At 38.1% G+C, this 24,311-nt stretch overlaps 1 protein-coding gene across 3 annotated transcripts in view; it reads right to left on the bottom strand.

Moving 5' to 3' along the window:
• The window catches only part of NOL4 (nucleolar protein 4), a 449,173-nt gene extending 432,935 nt beyond the window's left edge, over nucleotides 1–16,238 (bottom strand). For 2 of the 3 annotated variants that reach the window (XM_043444307.1, XM_043444302.1), the window contains exon 1: nucleotides 208–2,158. In XM_043444307.1, coding sequence (XP_043300242.1) covers nucleotides 208–471 — 264 coding nt within the window. In that variant the 5' untranslated portion in view covers nucleotides 472–2,158. Of the gene's footprint in view, nucleotides 1–207; nucleotides 2,159–16,231 lie in introns of those variants that run through there. The other variant, XM_043444301.1, reaches the window with a different exon arrangement.
• Between the last annotated feature and the right edge of the window lie 8,073 nt (nucleotides 16,239–24,311).

The raw sequence follows: 24,311 nt of genomic DNA, 5'->3' as shown, positions 1-24,311 counted from the left end.
TGCTTTAAAATACAGGACCACAAAGACTCCACGTTGGGGGAAACGCGCCTGGCTCACGCGAATGGGGACGACTTGGGGAGGGGGGTTGAGAAGGGTGGGGGCGAAGGAGCCAACGGTGGCTCACGGCTCCCCCCATCTCCCCCCACCACCCACTTCCCCGCCGGGCTGCTCCGGCAGGCAAATAACAGAAGAAGGCGAGTCACTCACCGTGGTCTTGACCGGCACGTAAAGCACTTGCTTGGCGCCGCCGCCGCCCCCGCGGACCTCGTCCGGCTGGCCCAGCTGGAAACCCTTCGATTTGACCCAGAATTTAAATTTGGCGTTGTCCGTGGAGCTCGACTCGCAGCCGTTGAGGAGCTGGACGATGCGCTCGTATTTTTTACGGGTCACCGTCTTGGTCTTGCCCGAGTCCCCATAAGTCCTGAGGCACCAGTCCTGGAACTGGCGGTACACATCGCGCTCGCTCTCCATGTTCCGCGCGCCCGGCTGCCGGCCGGAGGCTCCCAGCGCACTTCGCACCTGTTCACCCCGGGCTCATGAAAAATGCAGCCCCCCGCCACGATGTAGGGGACGCGAGGTCCCGGCCGCCGCCAGAGCCTGCCTCGGGTCGGGGAGAAGCGCGGGAGGGATGGGGCGAGCGGGAGGAGGGTCCGGCTGGGCACCAGCGATCAATGCCCTGTGCTACCAAGTCTCTGGTTTCATTCGTAATTGCGACGGGTGTCTCCGGACGCTGTTCTCTTCCTCTTAGTGATGGGTCTCTAATATTGTGGGAGTAGGACCATCCTCTGGCCCGGAGGAGCTGGGTTTTGAATAATTAAAATCCCATTCCTTGGTTTATTAAAAATCCCAATATTGACTTGGGGTGGTCCCTCGACGCCTTGCCCGGGGCTGCGTCCGGGGCAGGCAGGTGGAGCGCAGCGCCGCCTCCCCGCGCGCGCGCGCGCCCGAAGCTTCCCGGCCTCCGGCCCCACCACCGTCCAGGAGCGAGGGCTGCGCCTCTCTTGAAAGCAGCTGCCCGGCCGGGAGCCTGAGAGCCCGAAGGGCACCCGGCTACCCGGGCTCTCCTTCCTCCAGGGTCCCGTTCCGCTTCGGCCTTCCCTGTATGGGGCGTTCAGGGACTAGAAAGAGAGAAAGTTCTTACCTGTCATGTTGTTAAGCCCATCAAATCCTGCTACACAGGAAATTTCTTAAGGTATTTTTAAAGCGGCTTAAAATGTCATTTCTTCAGATGCATTTAGGCTAAATTCCAGTCCCGTAGGTAGGTTCCGGGAGTTAAGTCCCAGAATTAGCAAAGCATCCACGGAGATTTGGCCGGAGTTCTCTAGGATAGCCCGTGGTACCCTGAACAGATATCCGCTCCAGGGGGAAGTGGGTAAACGAAGGCAGGCCGCTGGCGGCGGGTCTCCCGGATAATGATGGGGCCCCCAGACAGGACTCCTCTGGTCTCTAATGAACTGGGTACAAGGCATAGAAGTAAGTTTATGATACAGATGCTTCAAACCCTCTGCATGAAATTAGAATATAGCGAGCTATCATTTTCCCCTTGCTTGGTTACAGTTTGCAGTTCACACGGGAGGTTTCGGATGTCTATTTTCCCCCTGCCACGTCATGGACACCCCCTCCTCTGCTCAGAGTAGCCAAATATGAGTTCCTCCGGACGATTTCTCAAGCAAATGAGATCAGCGGTTCCTCCATTCAGGATTTCCATCCATTTGTTACAGAGCTGGAAATAGGGGAGTTCCCATCCTCCTCGCGCTGCGATCGCGGCCGCTCCTCTTTATTCTACTCTCTGCGGAGGCCCGCGCCCGTCCCGGGAGGCGGCTCTGCCAGCAAGGCGGTCCGACCAGTGCCCGGCGCCGGGTCCGTGTCCTAGCCCACCTTCGCCCCCTCGTCGCCGTCTCCAAGACGAAAGCCCCGACTGGGAGGAATGCGGGGTGTTTGTCCCCACTGCGCCGCGGCTGGTCCCGGCACTTGCAGAACGGTCAGTGGCTCCTGCTCCGCCAGGCTGAGTGTGCGCGTGTGTGTGAGCCGGGGAGCGAGGGTGTGCAGGGGGTGCGCTGTGTGTGCGCGCGTCTCCGGGAAGGTCTCGCGGCGGCGGCTGGAGCCGGGACTGACAGCCCGGGCGGAGCGCGAGCAGCTCCACACACTAAACCTCTCGCCTCTCCCCTCACCCCCCACCCCTCCCACTCCCCTCTCCTCCGCCCCCCTCCCGCCCCGCTTCCCCGGCCCCTTCCAAGCTCTCTGATTGGCCAGTGGGACAAAAGTTTCTGTGGAGACGGCTGGGCGCTGACGTCACGGGCAGAATTGTCCCATTTAGGGATCCCGGGGGCAGTGCGCATGTTGCAGGCTGCAGGTTAGAGGCGGGAGGAGGTAGCAGCGGGCCGGGCGGCAGCCAGGTGGCGGAAAGGAGCACTCAGCATCCAGGTGGGGGGACGACTCCAGCAGGGTTTCCATGGAGATTCCTCTGGGTCTAGCCTAAAAACAGCAAATCAGCTGACACCATTAGCTCAGGACCTAATTACTGCTTATTGGAGCAACAAATGAGGGAGAGGGCCAGCTGCAAAGGAAGAGTTTTCATCCACCACCACCCCTCCTCGTCTCCTCTCTCCCCTCTCTGGGTGGCTCTAGAGTCCCGGGAGAATTCCCATTAACTTGCAAGATGCCTGCAACAACAGCTCCCCTTCTCTAGAGGCTACCCTGACTGCTTTTATTCTTTTTATTCCCTTCTTTTGAATCGAAAAATAACGCTAACATATATCAGTGGTCCTGAGTCCTTGAATTTGTTTGCCCAATAAATATTAGCCCAGTAGAGCTCAGAGGAGCCACAAGCCAGTAGAAGTCACATGTGGATTTAGTATCAGGAGAGGATCACTTTCAGTTTATTGAATTGGGAACTTATCTTTAGGCTTTTCACATTTTAAAAAATATTTCCAATATCTGAAGTACATAATATTTGGGACGAACAACTGGACTGAGAATATTTTCAGTCACCCTTCTAAATGGAGTATAACTCACAAGAACAATGCTCTTCAAAGTTTCCCTGGTGAGATCAGAGACAAGAGGATGATTCCAAGAGGAGAGAGGCAGGTTTTCTAGTATATTGGTCATAGGTTTCCTAGGAGATTCTGGAAGTATAGTTGGTCATAGAGTGGTCATTCATTCAAGATTAAGCTGGTTCTATAGAGTTTACTTTCACTTATGGATATAGCTTAATTCACAATTTCAGAATTCTTTTTGGTAGCTCTTTCATTTGAAAAGATATCCCAACTCCTCTAAGCCTCATTCAAGTACTTTCAGAACCAGAAAGACTTCCTTCTTTGACTTACTCAAGTCATCTGCTTCTCTAAACTCCTCTGGTTGGTGTCTTTCGAACATTTTTTGTTTTAACCTTGTCTCATAGTAAGACATAGATTTTTCCTTTGGCATAGAGTGCATATTTACATCTCTCCTCCAAAAATTTTATTAAGTACTTATTACATGTAAGACACACTATTTGCCCTTTTTCTATTTTTTAAATTTGGTAAAGAATTTTCCTAACTCAATAAATTTATTTTATGATCCAGCAAAGGATGACTGGCACCTATAGTTTAGAAGTTATTTAGATCATAACTTGCACTGCCCTTGTACTATATGAATAGAGGAGCCTGGTGGGCTACAGTCCCTGGGGTTGCAAAAGAGTCGGACGCGGCTTAGCAAATAACAACAGATATCCCATTGTACAAATTGAATTTTGATTGGAAGACTCTTGAGAGTTCGTATGTTCTTGTTTTCCAAGTAACTCCAGAACAATGAATATGTGTGTGTGCTCAGTTCTCATTGTGTCTGGCTCTTTGTGACCCCATGGACTGTAGCTGTCCAGGCTCCTCTGTCCATGGGATATCCCAAGCAAGAATTTTGGAGTGGGTTGCCATTTCTTCCTCCAGGAGATTTTCCTAATCCAGGGATCGAACCTGTGTCTCCTGCATCTCCTGCATCGGCAGGCATTCTTTACTACTGAATCGGTGGCACTAGTGGTAAAAACCCACCCACCAAAGCAGATGACATAAGAGATGTGAGTTCGATCCCTGGGTTGGGAAGATCCCCTGGAGGAGGGCATGGCAACCCAGTCCAGTATTCTTGCCCAGAGAATATCATGGACAGAGGAGCCTGGAGGACTATAGTCCTCCATAGAGTTGCAAAGAGTAAAACACGACTGAAGCGACTTAGCTTCAGTCACCTGAGAAGCCTCACACACAGTCAACCTGAGAAGCAGGTTGCACACAGTAAGTGCTTAATAAATACATGCTGAGCTAGTTAATAAAGGAAAATGAGAGGAAGAGAAGGAAGGAAGAAGTCGGTAGGCATAATCCTTGGCCATTCCAGTTACCTTTTGCTGGAGGTTGTTTGTGTAAAGTTGGGCCCCAGTTGAGGAAATCACAGGGCCTGACCACATACACATGTTCATTCTATTTATCATTATAAATACACTCCCCCGTATGGAAATCACAAATTTGAGACATATCCACAGAATACAAACAAATATGTATAACGCCTAGTTACATCAACTAGATTTGGTATACAAGCAAAACGAAAAAAACTTACAAAATTGAAAGATATCATATAAGACATTCTTTTTCGAAGGAAGATGTAAACAAGAGAATATTCACATTAGACTAAAGGAAGTGAGGGTCCTAGGACTTTGAGGGCCACGCTTCTCAAAGCTCTGTGGATTCTCTGGTCTCCAGTGTGCTCTGTTCTGGATCTGTGCTCATTAACCAGCAGGCTCAGTCAACATCTTTTACCATATCTTTTCTACCTAAGAGCATAAACACTTGAAAAATCTAAAATCTGCTTCAGTAACTCACTCTGGATACATTTCTCTCCTCTACTTTTAACATCTCCAGAAGTTCTTTCCAGTTCCTTCAGCTAAATTATTCATTGAACAGGCTGCTTGGAGTTTAATTGGCATTCCCCCCAAGACACTTTCTTCAGAATTGCTTCTGGGCAGAACATCTTTCTCCAAAAAGTGACTCTTCACCCCCATATCTGAACACCAATCCCTCAGCCCTTGGCCTAGGGTTCTCCATGTTATTTATAGGGAGAGGAAGTCAGAAAGTGTTGTATCAGAAAATTATATTGTAATGAAGGATAATGCAAATTTTGAAACATAAATCAACATTATGAAAGTAAAATTTCTCTCAACATCAGGGTCAGTTTGTGTAGGATGTTTAAAAAAATCTGGAAAACCTTGCATTTTATTATCCATCACAAATAGTCATGCAGGACTACTTATTCATCAGCAAAATGTTATAGTGCGAACAGGTAATCTATAATCATAAAATAAGGATTCAAAGCCTAAACAATCCTTCCTTCACCCATCTATAAAATTATACTTTCATTCAAAAAACATTTACTGGTGCTAATCTCTCTGGCTTCCCTGGTGGCTCAGATGGTAAAGAATCCACCTACAAGGCGGGAGACCTGGTTTGATCCCTGAGTTGGGAAGATCCCCTGGAGAAGGGAATGGCTACCCACTCCAGTATTCTGGCCTTGAGAACTCCATTGACAGAGGAGCCTGGCAGGCTATAGTCCATGGGCTCACAGAGTTGGACAAGACTGAATGACTTTCACAATCTCTCTGGTAGGCTCTAAGGTTAAGGTAGTCCACAAGACTGAAGTATATATATGGCCGTCATCAAATGGAACTTAAAATTGTCTAAGGAAAAATAGATAATAAGCAAATAAATAAATAATTAGCACTTGAGTGCTAATTAGTGAGTGCTAGAAGAGGCAGTGGGCAGGGGGGAATGGTACTATGATAGAAAACAATGGAACAGTGGAGGGAATTGGAGATTCAGGGAAGATCTCTCTGAGTAGGTAACATTTATCATGACACCTGAAGGATGCAAAGAAGTCAATCACATCAACAGCTAAGAAGGGGAATGATAGACACAGCACAAAGGCATGAGTTCTTGGCATGTTTAAGGGTTAGAAAGAAGACCAATGTGAGACTTTCCTGGTAGTCCAGTGGATAAGAATCTAACTTCTAATACAGGGAACAAGAGTTCAGTCCCTGGTCAAGGAACTAAGATCCCACATGCCGTAGGGCAACTAAACTGGTGCACCACAACTAGAGAAGTCCATGCTGGCCCGCCACAATAAAGACCTAGTGCAGCCAAAAATAAAAAAGATTCATTATTGGCCCAGTGGGAAATCAATCAAGTATATTTAAAGCAGGAGAATTAAATGTCATAAGATGCATTGTTAGAAGTTTCACTGGCCACTTTGAAAGGATTAGGAGGAGGCACGCACAGAAGCAAGACTAGTTAAGAAGCTTACAGTAGTTGTAGTAGTTTAAGTGAAGTATTATGGGGATGGATTAGAAAGGTAATGGTCACAGTAGACAGAAGTGATGACTGAAGGTATGTTTTAAAGATAGCAGAAGGCTTGCTGATGGATTGCATGTGGCAAGTGAGAGAAAAGATTGAGTCAAGGATGACCAGATGGCTTCTGGCTTTAGTAGTATGGCTAGTGAGGCCACTGACTTAGAGAGGGGAGTTTGAGGGAGGAACAGATTGGGAGTTGGAGGCTGAGGTAGGAGCAGAAGTAGGTTGGGGTGGAGAGGCAGGAAGAAAAATTTAATTTCAGAAAAGTTAAATTTGAAATATGGAAAGAGTGGTTCATGTAGGAATTTGAATATAGAAGCCTGAACGACAGAGAAAAGTCTGGGCTGAAGATACACATACAGAAAATTTAAAGCCAGGGGAATGAATGACATCACCTCTATCCACATTCCTCTGTCCCCACACCCCCAGCCCCCAAAGGGAAAGCCTGTATGTTTTGATACTGATTTTGTATACACTGATACCCTAGGACTGAAATGGAATGGGGTGTGGTGAACAGCACAAGTTAGCTCCTTTTGATATAACAGTGATGATGGGAAAGTCTGAGAAAAATAGCCAAGCCATTTGAATCAATCCTTAGCAGGACCTAAATTCCTAGTAAGTTCCAAAATTTACCTGGCCTTAAAATACTTTGTATTTTAAAAAGGAAAGACACATACTGTATGATATCACTTATATGTACAATCTAAAAAATATAACAAACTCATGAATAAAACAAAAAAGAAGTAGCCTCACAGATATAGAGTACAAATTAGTGGTTGCCAGTGGGAACAGAAAGAGGAGGAGCAATATAGGAATAGGGGCAAAAAACATTATTGTGGGATTATATGAAATCATGTGTGTGAAACTTCTGAGGCTGTAAGGCACTAAAGAATTGGAAGAATATTTCATTCAATAAAAATTGAATTGTTTAAAAAGTAAAAAATAAATAAAATTTGACTTGAAAATAAATAAATGAAAATTTAAAAGAAAGACTGAAGATTTTGGTTTAACTTATTCTAGGTTAGATCAGAATCTGGAGGGATGCTGAAACAGGAATCTACACCTTGAATATGACCTATGAGAAAATTGGCCATTGAAGAGATGGAATAGAGCCTTTGTCTACTGAGTTGAGTTAGTAAGAGAATCCGAGCCGTTTAGCTGGATCAGAGAGTATGATAGAGGGTCCTGGGTACTTTGAAACCCAGAAGTTCTAAACATCATTATGCATTCAGATGTTTAATCATCTATTAATAATTCTTCCAAGGAAAAGGAGCTTGTAAAGGAAGCAAGTAGCCAGCTCAGTCAGCAATTTGATCATCATACATCATGGTAACTTTTCAAAATGAAACAGAATAAACTAAATGAAAGCAGGGATGTATTTCCCTTGTGCCAATAGGGAAATTTGAGACTACATAAAAAGTGTCACAAATCTGATTTTATTAGTTGACTTCCATATTGACTCTTCTTCCAAATAGTTTGAGAAGCACTATCTTCAGGATTCTGTAGCTATACTTTGGCTCAGAAATGTTTTTGAAAGAATTTAAATATTGCCTTGATCTTTAGGGCTGTCATTACTAACACACACCAAAAAAAAAAAAAAAAAGTGTTTTTTTTTAAACAGATTTTGTAAGCTATGGTATCAGCATCCTTATCCCATTTTCTAACCAAAAGAAAAAAGATTAGAATTTTAATGTTTGTTGCTTAGCCCCAAATTGATTTTTATATTTGCTTGCTGTGATAACCATTAAATATGATACATTGGTCAGAAGTTAATTTCCACATATACTTAATTTGTGAAAACTAAGAACAAATTAGATTTGACAAATCTAGTGGGTTTGCTGAATTTCTGTTTGGTTCCTACCTTTACCATCTCTGTATGAACAAGTCCATGTCACAGCCAGTTCCTGAATTTTAACAGCCACATATGGATTCATTCAACATTCATCCACCTGACATTTTCATCTAGCTGTCAGAACTATGATAAAGTCCAACGCTAACAGTCTGGTGTTCATGTCCCTTGTAACAGAGAAGAAAATACATTTTTTCTGGCCCCAAATATTGCTTTATTTCCAGTAGCCATATGGCTTATCTTTTCTTCCAAAATATATGTCTTAAAACAGTCATCTACATATCTTCAACTCAGTGGACAGCACAATTATAGAATTTCTATATTATTTTTAGAACAGTTATTTTGTCATGGAAAATAACAATTCTTCAAAGAAGAGGGGGCAATGCACATCTTCCTAACTCCCATTACACTTTTCCCTATTTCCAGTTTTCATCCTAATTTCTGTTGAATGAACCAGTTAAAATCTCACCACCATTATGTAATGCTTAAATCTTATTGACAATACATTATTAATCATTATAAGATATTTGTTTGACTTGCAAGTTTAAAGTGACAAAAATGCATATATAATTCTTGGCTGAAATCACAGACTCTAGAAATAGACTTCGCAGCAAAGACATCCGAGTTCAAATATCAGAATCTACAAGTTATCTGTAACAATACTGAAATATTGTCCTTTGTGGGGGTGGGGTGGGGGTGGAGAGAAGTTGAAGAGAAAACTACCCCTAGTTTTCCTGGGACTATTCTAACAGGTATTGAAAAGTAAGGCAGAAAATAAGTTTTAGACTTCTCTTCTTGCTTCTAAAATGAACATCTCCAAAGTCTTTAGAAAATTCTTTAATTAAACTTCTTTATCAAAAGCAGAATAACCATTTAGAAGCTCCAAAAATTTAAGTTCTTTTTTACTTTATATTGAGTTTTGAAAATGAGCGTTAACATTTAAGTCATGAAGTATTCATCTTATATGTAAAAATACCTCTTAGACAATTTTAAACTCTCTACTGATAGCTTAAAAAAGCAGAACACCAGTACAGGAGTGACACACTTTCATTTATCTTAATGAATTGTAAATTTTAGATTGAGGTAATCATCAAGGTAGAGTTTTATATATGTGTGCATGAGATACAACTGCCTAACATATTATAGAGCATAAATTATTAAGAACATCCTCACTAAGAATAATGAAGCTATGAGCCAATCAAAACTTGAAGTCATTTTAGCCATTAATTTGTAGTTGGATGTGATTGAAAAAAACCCACACATAAAGGGAAGTGGATCAGCCTCTTAAGGGTCAGGGGTATAGAATGGTTTACAAAGACTGCTATGTTTCTGAGGATACTTATGCATAGATGTCTTCTTGTAGAAAAACAAATATACCTAAATTTTGAAACAGCAATAGTCCTTGAAATCTCAAGATTTCTTTGATTCAAATAAAATCATCTGAGCATGTAATTTTGTGGGAGTATTAAACTGACTAACCTCAAGTAAAATGAAGTGATTTCATGCCTTATACTTTAACAACTTGTTTCAGAATATTTATAGACTATTATTTTCTAAAACAGAAGAAAAACTGTCATTTTAAAGTATCAATCAGTTAATTAAGAAAAATATAGATATGATATTGGCTCACATTGTTACTGGTCCTCATCAAGATAAAGATATAGTGTTGATGTATACATTTTATGAATAAAATTAATGTGGATTTCTGCTTCTAGTGCTGTGGCTGTCTAGAAAGTAAGAGCCCTTTTTCAAGAAAACAACTCAAGGATAGCTAATGAGCAGTTCTGACTGCATGACTAGGTTCACAGGGTGTACTTGCTTTCCCAGCCCACAAAAAATGTCCATTGAAAACGGATCAGTGAGCAGACCGCACATCCAAGGGGCTCGATGATCTTATGAGCAATATTGATATCAACATCATGGTAGAAAGATTGAACATTAGATCAGTATCACAGTGCCGAAGCTGTTTCTAAAAACCCTAGGTGAAGCCAGAGACACTAGAAGGGTGACAAAATAGTTTGGAAGTTGGCCTTGCCTCCCAGCTCATAGTAAAAGTGAATATAAATTTTCTGTAGAGGAAAACATCCACCATTTAATAAGGTTTGTCTTATATTAAAAACAACCAAATATGAGCATACAACTTGAAATGTTCAAAAACAAGAAATAACTATCATCTATAAAAGCCAGCATAAGTAACAAAAACAAAAGTAAATTCCCAAAGATTGTATTCAGAAACAGACAGAACTAATCTACGGTAGTCAGGTTAGTGGTTTGATTGTAGTGACTGGTAGAGGATACTAAGAGGGTTTCTTAAATGGTAGTTAAGATATTTTTCCCTAAACTGTGCTAATTATACAGGTGGTTCACTTTGGGAGAAAACATTGTGTTATACACCTATTATTAGTACACTTTTCCGCATGAATGTTAATCTTCAATTAACAAATTTACTTTTAAAAAGTAATAAACATTCAAACTGTGAAGACCAATCACTAACAATGTTCTTAAAGTATAATTGATATGCTAAGAGAGGAAATAAAATGAAATCATAGAAAACAATTAAAACCACAGAAGACAGAGAAATAGGGGAGAAAAAAAAACAACAGATACAATCAATAAAGATACATGATAGATATTTAGTCAATCATATCAGTATAATCACTTTAAATGTGAATGGTCTAAATATGCCAGTTAAAAGACAAAGAAGTCAGAGTGGATAACAAAATAAGACCCAACCGTATGTTGTCTACAAGAAACTGAGTTTATACAGACATAGAAAACAAATTTATGTTTACCAAGGAGGATAGTGGGGGACAGGGGGAGATAAATTAGGAATTTGGGAAGAACATATATACATTACTATATATAAAATAGATAAACAACAAGGACCTCCTGTATAAAACAGGGACATATATTTGATATCTTATAATAACCTATGGAAAAGAACCTGAAAAAATATATACACACATGTGTATACATAGATATATCTATTTATACATATATAAAGTGACTCACTTTATATTAGTATTCCATACACCTGAAACTAACACATATAAACATATAACTGTAAACTATACCTCAATTTTAAGAATGGTTATAAAAAAAGAAAGAAATTGAGCTTAAATATAATTCATATAGATGAAAAGTAAAGGAATGGAGAAATATATACCATCTTAACATAACTGGGGGAAAAGCTGATATATACTAAATTCAAACAAGCAGATTTTGGAATGATAAAAATCATCAAGGATAAAGAGATGCATATATTATGATAAAGTGATAAATTCTCTGACTACATACAACAATGCTTAATATGCATACACCTAGTATCAAAATATGTCATACAAAAAACTGATAGGATTGAAAGGATAAATAAATGCACTATTACAGCCACAACTTCAACATCTCACTGACAGTATTGATAGATAAAGTGGGCATAAAATCAGTGAAGATATAGATGACCTAAACAGCATTATAAATCACCTTGATCTAAGTGACATTTATAGAACAGTCCATCTAACAGCACATTCTTCTCAAATTCACATGGAACAGTAATCGAAGTACACCACATTCTGGGTCAAACAATAAAATTTACAAATTTATAAGAAGATAAATAATACAAAGCAGATCTTCAGACCATAAGGAGTTAAATTAGAAATCAAAAACAGAAATATAGCCAGAAAAATCCCCAAAATTTGGAGATTAAATGAAATAAATAACACATGAGTTAAAGAAAAAACATTTGGGAGAAAAAAATCATACATTTTTAGCTAAATGAAAATACATCTTATCAGAATTTATGGGATGCAGCAAAATAATGCACGGAATGAAACTATAACATTAAATACATATTTTAGAAAATAAACATATAAAAGGAGTAGTTTATCTTCACCTTAGAAAACTAAAAAAGAAGAGTCAATTAAGTCAAACAATAGGAGGAAAGGCCATAATTGAGTAGAAACTAATGACATTTAAAAAAAGAACAGAAAAATCAACAAAATAAAAATCTGTTTTAGACGATATAATAAAAACAATATACTTCTAGCAGACTTACCAAGAAAAATAGAAAGAAGACACAAACTACATAATTCAAAAATGAAAGAGAAGCATTACTACTTAGCATATGGACATTAAAAAGATTATAAGGAAATACTATGAACAACCCTATGTCCATACATTTGATAACATACACAAAGAAAAATGGAGACTCTAAATAGACCTATATCTATTAGAGAAATTGAATCAATATTTAATCACCTTCCAAAAGAGAAGGCATGAGGCCTCGATGGTTTTACTGGTAAATTCTACTGAATTCTATTATTTAAAGAGAAGTAATCCCAACTCTACAATCTCTTCTAAAAACTAGAAGCAGAGGAAATAGTTCCAAACTTGTTCTATAAGGCCATCACTACCTTAAGACCAAAACTAGATAAAGACATCTCAGGGAAGAAAAACTGTGGACCAATATAGCTCATGAACATGGCTGTAAATATTATGAATACAATGCTGTATGTTACAAGTCAGATACAACGATCTATTAAAAAGTAATTATACACCCAGACCAAGTGGGATTTATTCCAGACATAGAATGTTGCTTCAACATTTGAAAGTCAATCATAGTTATCCACATCAAGAGGTCAAAGAATAAGAGTATTGTTGATTCTATCAACTTAATGTCCCTTGAACCGATTGATCATATTCTTATGATACCATATCAATTGGCACAGAAAAACATTTGACAAAAATCCAACAGCCATTCATTATAAAAACTCTCAGCTAACTTGGCCTAAAGGGAACTTTCTTAGCTTGATAAAGAACATCTATAACCGTCCTAAAGCTAACATCACACTTAATGATGAGAATTCTAAGTTGTAAAATTAGGCATGAATGTCTTATCTTAGCACTCCTATTCAATAAAGTATTATGAGTCTTCCCTAATGCAATAAGAATTTTCAAAAAGGAAAAGAAGATATGAGGTATACAAGTTGGGAAGAAAAAAATAAAGCTATTTTTTTTCCCACAGATGGCCTGGTTGTCTTTGTAGAAAACCATAAATAATCTACAAATCAAAACTCCTGGAGCAAATGACCAATTACAGCAAAATTGCATGATATAAGGTCAATATACAAAAGCCAATTGTGCCTATAAAGCAGCAATGAACAGTTCTAATTTGAAATTTTTAAATGCCATTTATAATAGCACCAAAAACCTGTGAAATACTGAGGTAAACATCTAATATGTATACATATATATGTATGTATACATACATAGGATAAACATGCAGAAAAGGATAAAATTCTGAGTTATTTTGTAGAAGTTAATGAATTGATTTTAAAATATATCTAGAAAGGCAAAAGACCTAAAGTATCCAGTAGTATATGAAGGAGAACAAAGTTGTAGGAAACACAAGACTTAATTTCAATACTTAATATAAAGCCACAGTAATCAAGACACTGGTATTGGCAAGAGAATAGAATATATAGATCAACAGAACATAATAGATCCACCAGAAATGCACCCAAGCAAATAGACTGACAATAAAGCAAAGACCAATTAATGGAGAAAAGATTTCTTTTCAACAAATGGTGCTGGGATAATTGGACATTCATAAGTGAGAAAAAAATCACCTAGACACAGAATTTATATGTCACATAAAAATTAACACAAAAATATCAAAGGACTTTGTGTAATATCTAAAACTATAAAACTTGTAGGAAAAATACAGAAAATCTATATTTTTTCGTTGGAGTAGTGAGTTTTTAGAAACAAGACCAAAAGCGCAGACCAAGAAAAAAAATAATAATTTGGAATTTACTAGAAATTAAAACTTCTGTGAAAAACACTGTTAAGAGAATGGGAAGATAAGCCACCTATTTGAAGAAAATATTTGCAAAACATTTATCTGATGAAGGACTTGTATTCAAAGTATACAAAGAATTCTTAAAACTCAACAATAAGAAAACAATCTGATTGTCAAAATGGACCAAAAATCTAAACACCCAAGAAGGCAAACCTGTGGCAAATACATATATGAAAAAGATGCTCAGCATCATTTTTCATTAGTGCATTTTAAATGGAAACAGTAAGGTTTCGCTACATACCTATTAGAATGACTAAATTGAAAAACAAATCTAACAACATCAAATGCTAGCAAGGAACTCTCATTCATTGCTGGTGGGTTTTCAAAAAGACAGTTTGGCACTTTCTTACAGAGCAAAACATAGATTTGCCATAAAATCCAACAACTGCAATTTTAAGTTTCTACCCAACGAATCTTATAATCTATGCCCACACAAAACACTATTTGTGAATGTTTAAGCCAGCTTTATCACCCCTAAACAGGAAGCAACCAAGAAGACTTCAATAGATGTTGGATTAACATACCATAGTATTCTGTACAATGAAAACCTGTTGAGAAATAAAATAGATGAACTATCATTTCATTTTATAAATGAACATTCACAGAATGGAATGTTGCTCAGAAATAAAGAGAAATAAATAAAAAGACAGACAAATACTAAATGTATTCCCACATTCCTTAGAGAAAGTCAGTCTGGAAAGCTTGTACACTGTCTCTTCCTGATTATATGATATTCCAGAACAGGCAAAACTATGAAGACAGTAATACAATCAGTGGCTTCCTGGTGTTTGGAGCGGGGATGATTTGAATAACCAAGCTGGGTTTAGAAAAGGCAGAACCACCAGAGATCAAATTGCCAACATTCAGTGGATTATGGAGAAAGCAAGGGAATTCCAAACAAACGTCTATTTCTGCTTCATTGACTGTGCTAAATAAAGCCTTTGATTGTATGGATCACAACAAACTGTGGAAAATTCTTAAAGAGATGGGAGTACCATACCACCTTACCTGTCTCCTGAGAAACCTACATGCAAGTCAAGAAGCAACAGTTAGAATCAGACATAGAACAACTGACTGGTTCAAAATTCAGAGAAAAGTACAACAAAGCTGTGTATTGTCACCCTGCTAAGTTAACTTCTAGGTAGAATACATCATGTGAGATGCCAGGTTGGATGAATCACAAGATGGAATCAAGATTGCCGGGAGAAATCTCAATAACCTCAGATATACAGATGATACCGCTCTAAAGGCAGAAAGTGAAGAGGAACCAAAGAGCTTCTTGATGAGGGTGAAAGAGAGAGTGAAGAAGCTGGCTTGAAACTCAGCATTCAGAAAACTAAGATTATGGCATTCAGTACCATCACTTCATGGCAAATAGAAGGCGAATAACTGGAAGCAGTGACAGATTTTATTTTCTTGGCCTGCAAAATCACTGTGGATGGTGACTGCAGCCGTGAAATTTAAGAATGCTTTCTCCTTGAAAGGAAAGCTATGACAAACCTAGACAGCATATTAGAAAGCAGAAGCAATCACTTTGCCAACAAATGTCCCTATAGTCAAAGCTATGGTTTTTCCAGTAGTCACGTATGGATGTGTGAAGTTAGACAATATAGAAAGATGAGCACTGAAGAACTGATGCTTTCAAACTGTGGTGCTGGAGAAGACTCTTGAGAATCCCTGGACTATAAGGAGATCAAACCAGTCAATCCTAAAGGAAATCAACCCTGAATATTCACTGGAAGTACTGATGGTAAAGCTGAAGCTTCAGTACTTTGGCCACCTGACTCAAGGAACAGACTCATTGGAAAAGACCCTGGTGATGGGAAAGATCAAGGACAGAGGGAGAGGGAGATTACAGAGGAGAAGATAGCTAGACAGCATCAGCGACTCAATGGACATGAGTTTGAGCAAACTCCGGGAAATAGTGAAGGACAGGGAAGCCTGGCATGCTGCAGTCCATAGGATTGCAAACAGTCAGACATGACTGAGCAACTGAAAAACAACAATATCTAACTATATACACTAGAAATAATGGATATGTAATGAGACATTAATCGTATAATTCTGAATTATTATCTAGACCAGTTTATTGACGTGTGATCCTGGGAATAGTAGTGTCAGCCTCACCTGGAAAATTTTTAGAAATATACATCCTTAAACCCCACTCAGATCTACTGGCACAGAAACTCAAGAGGGTAGAGCCTAAGACTCATTTTAACAAGCCCTCAAGGTATTTCTGGTGCTATCTCAGATGTGAAAAATCACTGATCAACACGAAATTGTGATTGCAATTGCAAGTGGAGTATAGTTATAATTTTCTAATTAAATTGTCTGTTTAGTTTTATATCTCTTGTAAAAAAAAGTTACTCAGTTAGTCACTATTTATGTGATTCTATTACTCTAGAGATTATCTCAAGCAGTTGCAAAATGAGTTCCTAAAATCATACAAGGTTTGAATGTGTGAAAATAGATGGCAAATTTACAAATTTTATTTCTTATTGTGATTGAAAGAAAACGTTCCACTTTTTTAATTAAAATATTTTAAAATACTTAAGCTTTTCATTATGAAATAACTTCATACTTGCAAAAGCAGTAAAAAGAATTTCAATATACCCTTCATCCAGCTACTCCAACAGTAAACACTTAACTACAGTGTAATGATCATATCTGGGAAATTGAAAACATCTTTAAAATAATCAGGAAACCTTACTCAGATTTCACCAGTTGTCCCATTAGATCCTTCTATAAATCCAAGATCTAACTAAGAATTATGCATTGCATTTAGTTGCCGTGTCTCCATCTCCTCTAATTTTGGACTGTTCTTTGTTTCTTAAGACCTTGAAACTTTTGAAGCATGTGCTATGCTAAGTCATTTCAGGAGTGTCTAACTCTCTGAGACCCTATGGACCATAGCCTGCTGGCTCCTCTGTCCACTGGATTCTCCAGACAAGAAAACTGGAGTGGGTTGCCATGCCCTCCTCCAGGGGATCTTTCCAAACCAAGGATCAAATTTGCATCTCTTACATCTCCTGCATTTGGCAGATGGGTTCTTTACCACTAACGCCACCTGGGAAGTCTTTTGAAGCATGTAGGTCAGTCAGTTATTTCGTGTATATCCTTCGATTTATGTTTGTCTCATATTTTCTTGTGTATAAATTCAAGCTACTCATTTCTGATAAGAATACTATTAAAAATAATAATATGCCCTTCTCAGCGCTTTGCATCAGTATGTTGTTACTGGTGCTGTTATCTTTGATCAGTTGGTTAAACTGATGCTTACCAGGTTTACTCATGTAAAGTTACTATTTTTACCTTTATAATTAACATATTATATTAATATAATTAATAAGTATTGTATGAGGAAAGTACTTTGAAAATATTATGAAATAAAATACTTATGAAAAATATTTTGTTTCTCATACTTTTCCCATTAATTTTAAGACCCACTGATGATTCTTGCCTGAAACAATTATTACTGCGATATCCACCAAATGGTGTTTTTTAAAAAAATCCCATCATTTTTCTTTGTTAACTGGAGTTCTACTATAATGAAGGGCTCTCCCTTACCTCCTTCTCTTTTTGTATTCAATAATACATTCATGCCAGTATAAGCTCATAAAATTTTGCTCTGTGGAGTATACTCCATCACTATCACCATTTCATTCATTGCTCAGATTGACCAGATGCAGTACTGGGAACTACAAGTTGGCTCCAGTATCCTTTCAACATGTTATTATCTTTTGGGCACTTGCACACACTACATACATATTATTCCAGGCTCATTTTGTACTTTCCCTGTCCCAACCTGGAATCAGTATTTGTCCAAAAAGCATGAGTTCTTTGAAGAATGATACTGAGAAACTGAAGTCTGGACATGAGTTGTGTTCATTGCTACTAAGTTATCTTTGCTTCTAGGTATTCTCAAAGGAGAGAGTGTACATGCCTAAATGCATCTAGTCTATTTCTCTATCAATCTATTTAATAAATATCAAATCATACTTAATAGTGATTCCCCCACTTCCAATCTAACACTACATAGTTCATTTTAACTATACCCTCTTCCTAATTTGTAACTACTTTCTGTGTGGAAAAAAAATTAATTTGGCTTTCATTATTCACCATATACTTATTTCTCACTCCCAGAATACACAGAAAATAATTTCAGAATGGCTAACATATACCTCTGTTGAAAATAAATTACAGTCTAGAGTATTTGTGTTCAGTACATTTTAGAAGAACATTCTGTAAAGACCTTAATGTTTTACACCTAGGCAGTTACATATTTTCAAAACTTTGTATCTCTGTTTAAGATAGTTGAATATCTTCAGCTCAATAAGAATCAATCCAGGTATAAAATTTTCCTTTTTTTATAAACAGCAAGTTCCTACTGTATAGCACAGGGAACTATATTCAATATCCTAGGATAAACCATAAAAGAAAAGAATATAAAATGAATATATATATATATATATAAAACTGTGTTACTTTGCTGAACAGCAAAATTAATACAAAGTTGTAAATCAATTATATTTCAAAAAATAAAAATTTCCACTTTTAGCACCTGTTTCAACTATAAATACATATCCTACACTTCTCATATTATTAAATATTTTTAAGTTTTTTCTATTTTATCCCTCATTTTCATTTAGAAAAAAAGAACAAATTATATAGCATATAAGCCCCACAAAGGCAGTGATTTTGTTTTTTGGTTTTTTATTTTCTTTTTCTACTATAGTCTAATGCCTGGAAAAGAATCTGATGTCTACTAGCAACTCAGCAAATATTGGTTGACCAGAATTTTCAAACAATTACACAATCAGTTGTATAACAGCAGCAGTTCTGCCAGAAGTAAGTGGTTGGTGAGCAAGCAATCACCACTAGGTGACAGTATAAAACATTCACACCTTAACTAACGCACTGAAGTTCAAAATGGGCCCATGAAAACAGACTTGGGATGGCACTATGGAATACACACAGCCGGACTTTGGAAAATCTAGTGGTACTTGTTATAAGAAAGCATTAATCCAAGTATACAAGCCTACTCAGTGCTCATCTGTGACGATAGGATGAACATTTTAGGAATAGTATTGCTATTAGAAAAAATAAATGGTTTGCGCCTTAGAGAGCTTTGTCTTTAGTACTGGTGGACAGAAGATGTGTAACAGCAAAAGAGAATAACAGGGAAGCTGCTCAAGTCACAGGGACAGTATTGAGATATGCATTAAGCAAGGATAATTCAAGGGTTCTATTGTTGAATGGAAGGGTAAGCCATGGCCAAGTTGAACAGTAAAGTAATATGTAAGGAATACTGGTACTATGTTTTTCTGTTTCTAAGAAACGAGGATACTGAAATGAGTGCTTATCTAATGTCACACAGCTATTCTGACTCTAGAATTGCTGATTTGTGATACTACTTCAACCATCTCTTGCTCCTAAATTCTTAATAAAAATAAATATTGAATTTGAAACGCTGCCCTAAAATTGCCCAAATATTGGGCTCTTTAAAACTCCTGAGATAATCAGACCAGCAGCTAATTTTGTAGTGGCTCAGTTGGTAAACTATCTGCTGGCAATGCAGGATACCCAGGTTCAATTCCCTGGGTTGGGAAGATCCCCTAGAGAAGGGCATGGTGAACCACTCTGGTATTCTTGCCTGAAGAATTGCATGGACAGAGGAGTCTGGCAGGTCACAGTCCATAAGGTCACAAAGAGTTGGACACGACTGAGTGACTAACACTTTCAATTTCAAAATTAATTTTTAGTTATTTTTGCTTAAGAACTTTGTTTTATATTATTTAAATTATAATACGTGGATTTCACTGTCAGCTCTTAATAAGAGTTCTTACAGCTGGTCACTCTTTTAATGAGAAATTATAAACATGAGGGTGAAACTAGAATATTCTTTCACCTCAAAGTGCCTCTTCTTTAGTGGAAACACAGAATCTATTTGGATAAAGTGTGTTTGACCTAGAACTTAAATTTCCAGATATTCCAAGAGAGATGATTTCAATCCTATAGGCAATGCCTTTTCTTTGAAAGTTTCAAATGCATCTGCTGAATTATAAAGAAAAGAAAGTTAATAAAACATAAAATATATTTCTAAGGTTTACTATGGTCCATTAGTTTTTCCTAGATAAGAATTGATTGCCTTAAGAAAGTTAATTACTTACAAATTAAATATTATTTTAATTAAACATTTCTGAGAGTCAAAGATCAATTGGCAAGTAAGATCTGAAGTAGAAAATAATAATAAATTGATCATTACTTTAGGTCTTTTATTTTAAAATCTCAGGGTGTTTTTCTAAACTATTTTTTGTTAATATCAGTAAGGTTATTTGTGTCAGAAAAGATCATGTATGCATATAGAATTTTAAAGAATATTTGAATATAAAGTAAATAACTAATAAGAACATATTACATATAGTCTAGGGAACTCTACTCAACACTCTGTGATCACCTACATGAGGAAATAATCTACAAAACAGTGAAAGTGGTTCACTTTGTTATGCTCCTGAAATTAACACAACACTGTAAATCAACTATACTCCAACAACAACAAAAAATCTTTTAAGAAATAAAGACAAAATAGCTTAAATTAAAAACCAACCAAGCAAACAAACAAAATTAGGGCCAACTTGGAACTGTGGTTGTGTCTTTAGGTATTACTCGACTACATGTTCCCAGCTGTCTCTGTATGAAATTACCAAATTCTCTGCTAAATGTGTGAGGTTCAAATATTCTTTTTTATATGAATTTGATTTATTGGACCAATTAAGGACACTTTACTGTATAGTTTTATTATTTTTGTGCAGCGAGCTCTCAAAGAGAAGATAAGGATGACTTAGTTTTACTGATAGTAGTTCTGGCTTGGGGGCTTCCCAGGTGGCTCAGTGGGTAAAGAATCTGCCTGCAATGCAGGAGACCGCCTGCAGCACAGGAGAGACCTGGGTTCAATCCCTGGGTCTGGAAGATCCTCTGGAGAAGGAAATGGCAACCTGGTCCAGTACTCTTGCCTGGAAAATCCCATGGACAGAGGAGCCTGGTGAGCTACACTCCATGAGGTCACAAGAGTCGAACACAATTTAGGGACCAAACCACAATTACTGTCCTGCCTTAGGTCCTAATTCTGTTTGCTTGTTTTTTTTTTTTTTTTTTTAAAGAAATTTATTGGAGTATAGTTTATTTACAGTGTTGTGTTAATTTCAGGTGTATAGCAAAGTGAATTAGTTATGCATATACATATATCCACTTTTACATTTGGTTTTGGAGTCAGGGTGATTTGGGCCTCATAGAATGAGTTTGGAAGTGTTACTTCCTCTGCAATTTTTTGGAATAGGGTAACTTTCTGGCTAAACATAATAATATTATGTAATTTGGCTATCTTTAAATAATACTTATAAAGAATAGTACATAGACTAATGAAGTGTGGTAAATGGAAACATACAGTTATTAGAAGGTCAAGATAAGCTGATTGTAAATACATGCTTTGATATACATCATGTAATCTATAACATAGTTATAACATTCTAATAAACTAAAATATAAATTATGTAAGCATTAACAATGCTTTGTGAAAAGATCAGTTCACACACTGCATTTTGAAAATTTACTTTCTGAAGGGTGTAGCAAATTACTGAAAGTAACTGAATGAATTATTAAGGTATATCATTTACCAATAACAAATTAAAATTAGATATATACCTATTATGTGATACAGGTCTATCTTGAAGTACACATCCAGAAAAACCATCCAAAGTAACTGAACAACTAAAAAGTATAGATTTTTTTAAAAAATTACCAAATCTTTACCTTGCTATACCCACAGTTTATTTCCCAGTTCAGTTCAGTCACTCAGTCGTGTTAGACTCTTTGCAACCCCATGGACTGTAGCATGCCAGGCTTCCCTATCTGTCACCAGCTCCTGGAGCTTGTTCAAACTCATGTCCATCCATCGAGTCAGTGATGCCCTTCTCCTCCCGCCTTTAAACTTTCCCAGCATCAGGGTCTTCTCGAATGAGTCAGTTCTTCACATCAGGTGTCCAAAGTACTGGAGCTCTACCTTCAGCTTCAGTCCTTCCAATGAACATTCAGGACTGATTTTCTTTATGATCTCCTTGCAATCCAAGGGACTCTTAAGAGTCTTCTCCAACACAACAGTTCAAAAGCATCAATTCTTCAGTGCTCAGCTTTCTTTATAGTCCAACTCTAACATCCATACATGACTACTGGAAAAACTATAGCTTTGATTAGATGGGCCTCCGTTGGCAAAGTAGTCTATGCTTTTTAATATGTTGTCTAGGTTGGTCAGAGCTTTTCTTCCAAGAAGCAAGCATCTTTTAATTTCATGGCTACAGTCACCATCTGCAGTGATTTTGGAGATCCAAAAAATGAAGTCAGCCACTGTTCCCAACTGTTTCCCCATCTATTTGCCATGAAGTGATGGGACCGGATGCCATGATCTTTGTTTTCTGAATGTTGCCAACTTCTGGCATTCTGAATGAATGCCAACTTTTTCACCCTCCTCTTTCACTTTCATCAAGAGGCTCTTTAGTTCTTTGCTTTCTGCCAAAAAGGTGGTGTCATCTGCATATCTGAGATTATTGGTATTTCTCCCAGCAATCTTGATTCCAGCTTGTGCTTCATCCCAGCCTGGCATTTCGCATGATGTACTCTGCATTTAAGTTAAATAAGCAGATGACAATATATAGCCTTGATGTACTCCTTTCCCAATTTCGAACCAGTCTGTTGTTCCATGTCCAGTTCTAACTGTTGCTTCTTGGCCTGCATACAGATTTCTCAGGAGACAGGTCAGGTGACCTGGTATTCCCACCTCTTGAAGAATTTTCCAGTTTATTGTGGTCCACACAGTCAAAGGCTTTGATGAAGTCAATAAAGCAGATGTAGATATTTTTCTATAACTCTCTTGCTTTTTCTATGGTCCAGTGGATGTTGGCAATTTGATCTCTGGTTCTTCTGCCTTTTTGAAATCCAGCTTGAACATCTGAAAGTTCATGGTTCACGTACTGTTGAAGGCTGGCTTGGAGAATTTTGAGCATTACTGTGCTAGCGTGTGAGAGGAGTACAATTTTGTGGTACTTCGAACTTTCTTTGGCATTGCCTTTCTTTGGGATTGGAATGAAAACTGACCTTTTCCAGTCCTGTGGCCACAGCTGAGTTTTCCAAATTTGCTGGCATGTTGAATGTATCACTTTAACAGCATCATCTTTTAGGATTTGAAATAGCTCAACTGGAATTCCATCACTTCCGCTAGCTTTGTTCCTAGTGATGCTTTCTAAGACCCATTTGACTTCACATTCCAGGATGTCTGGCTCTAGGTGAGTGATCATACATACCATTGTGATTATCTGGGTCATGAAAATCTTTTTTGTATACTTGTTCTGTGTATTCTTGCCACATTTTTTTCTAAAATATATTTTTATCCCTTTTTTGAATTTTGATTCAAAATTCATGCTTCTTGGATTGCCCTGGTGGTACCATGAATAAGAATCTGCCTGCCAGTGCATGGATCCAGATCCCTGGTCTGTGAAGATTACACATGCTGTGGATTGACTTATCTCAGGTGCCAAAACTACTGAGTCCACAAGCCACAATTACTGAACCCACATGCCCTAGAGCCAGCAAGTCTCAACTACTGTGCTTTCATGCTCCAACTACTGAAGCCCGTGCACCTAGATCCTATACTCAGCAACAAGAGAAGCCACCACAATGAGAAGCCCTGTGCACCACAACTAGAGAGTAGTTCAACTCCCCCAAGCCTGCTCGCCCCCAACTCCAGCTCACTGCAACTAGATAAAGCCCATGCAAAGAACACTCAGCACCACCAAAAAGAAAAAAGTTCATGCTTCCTACCTTTTTTCTCCCCCCTAAATCATCTGACATTTTGCAGAGACTTAGCTAGCATAAACAAGGGTCTACATTTTGAGATCCGCCTTTCCCTCATGGTGTCATTTTTCTTGTTTTTCTGATTCTCTGTATTTCTTACAATTAGAAAGTTAAATGTCAAGCCTTGACTTGATTCAGGTGTAGCACTCTGGGCAAAAATACTTGGTACGTCCTGTGATATATCATCAGGAAGTATAAATGTCACATGGCCCACTGTTAATGTGACTACTTCCCATCACGTGGTCAAAATGTTGACTCCCAGATCTCTCTACTGTCAAGGATTTTGTTTTCCTGCCTATTGAAATTGGCAAGTGGTGTTTTAGTGTGACACTTTGAT

The sequence above is a fragment of the Cervus canadensis genome, chromosome 23 (genome assembly GCF_019320065.1).
Source record: "Cervus canadensis isolate Bull #8, Minnesota chromosome 23, ASM1932006v1, whole genome shotgun sequence".
In the NCBI taxonomy this organism is placed as follows: domain Eukaryota; kingdom Metazoa; phylum Chordata; class Mammalia; order Artiodactyla; family Cervidae; genus Cervus; species Cervus canadensis.
This window is presented reverse-complemented; position numbering and strand designations above follow the sequence as displayed.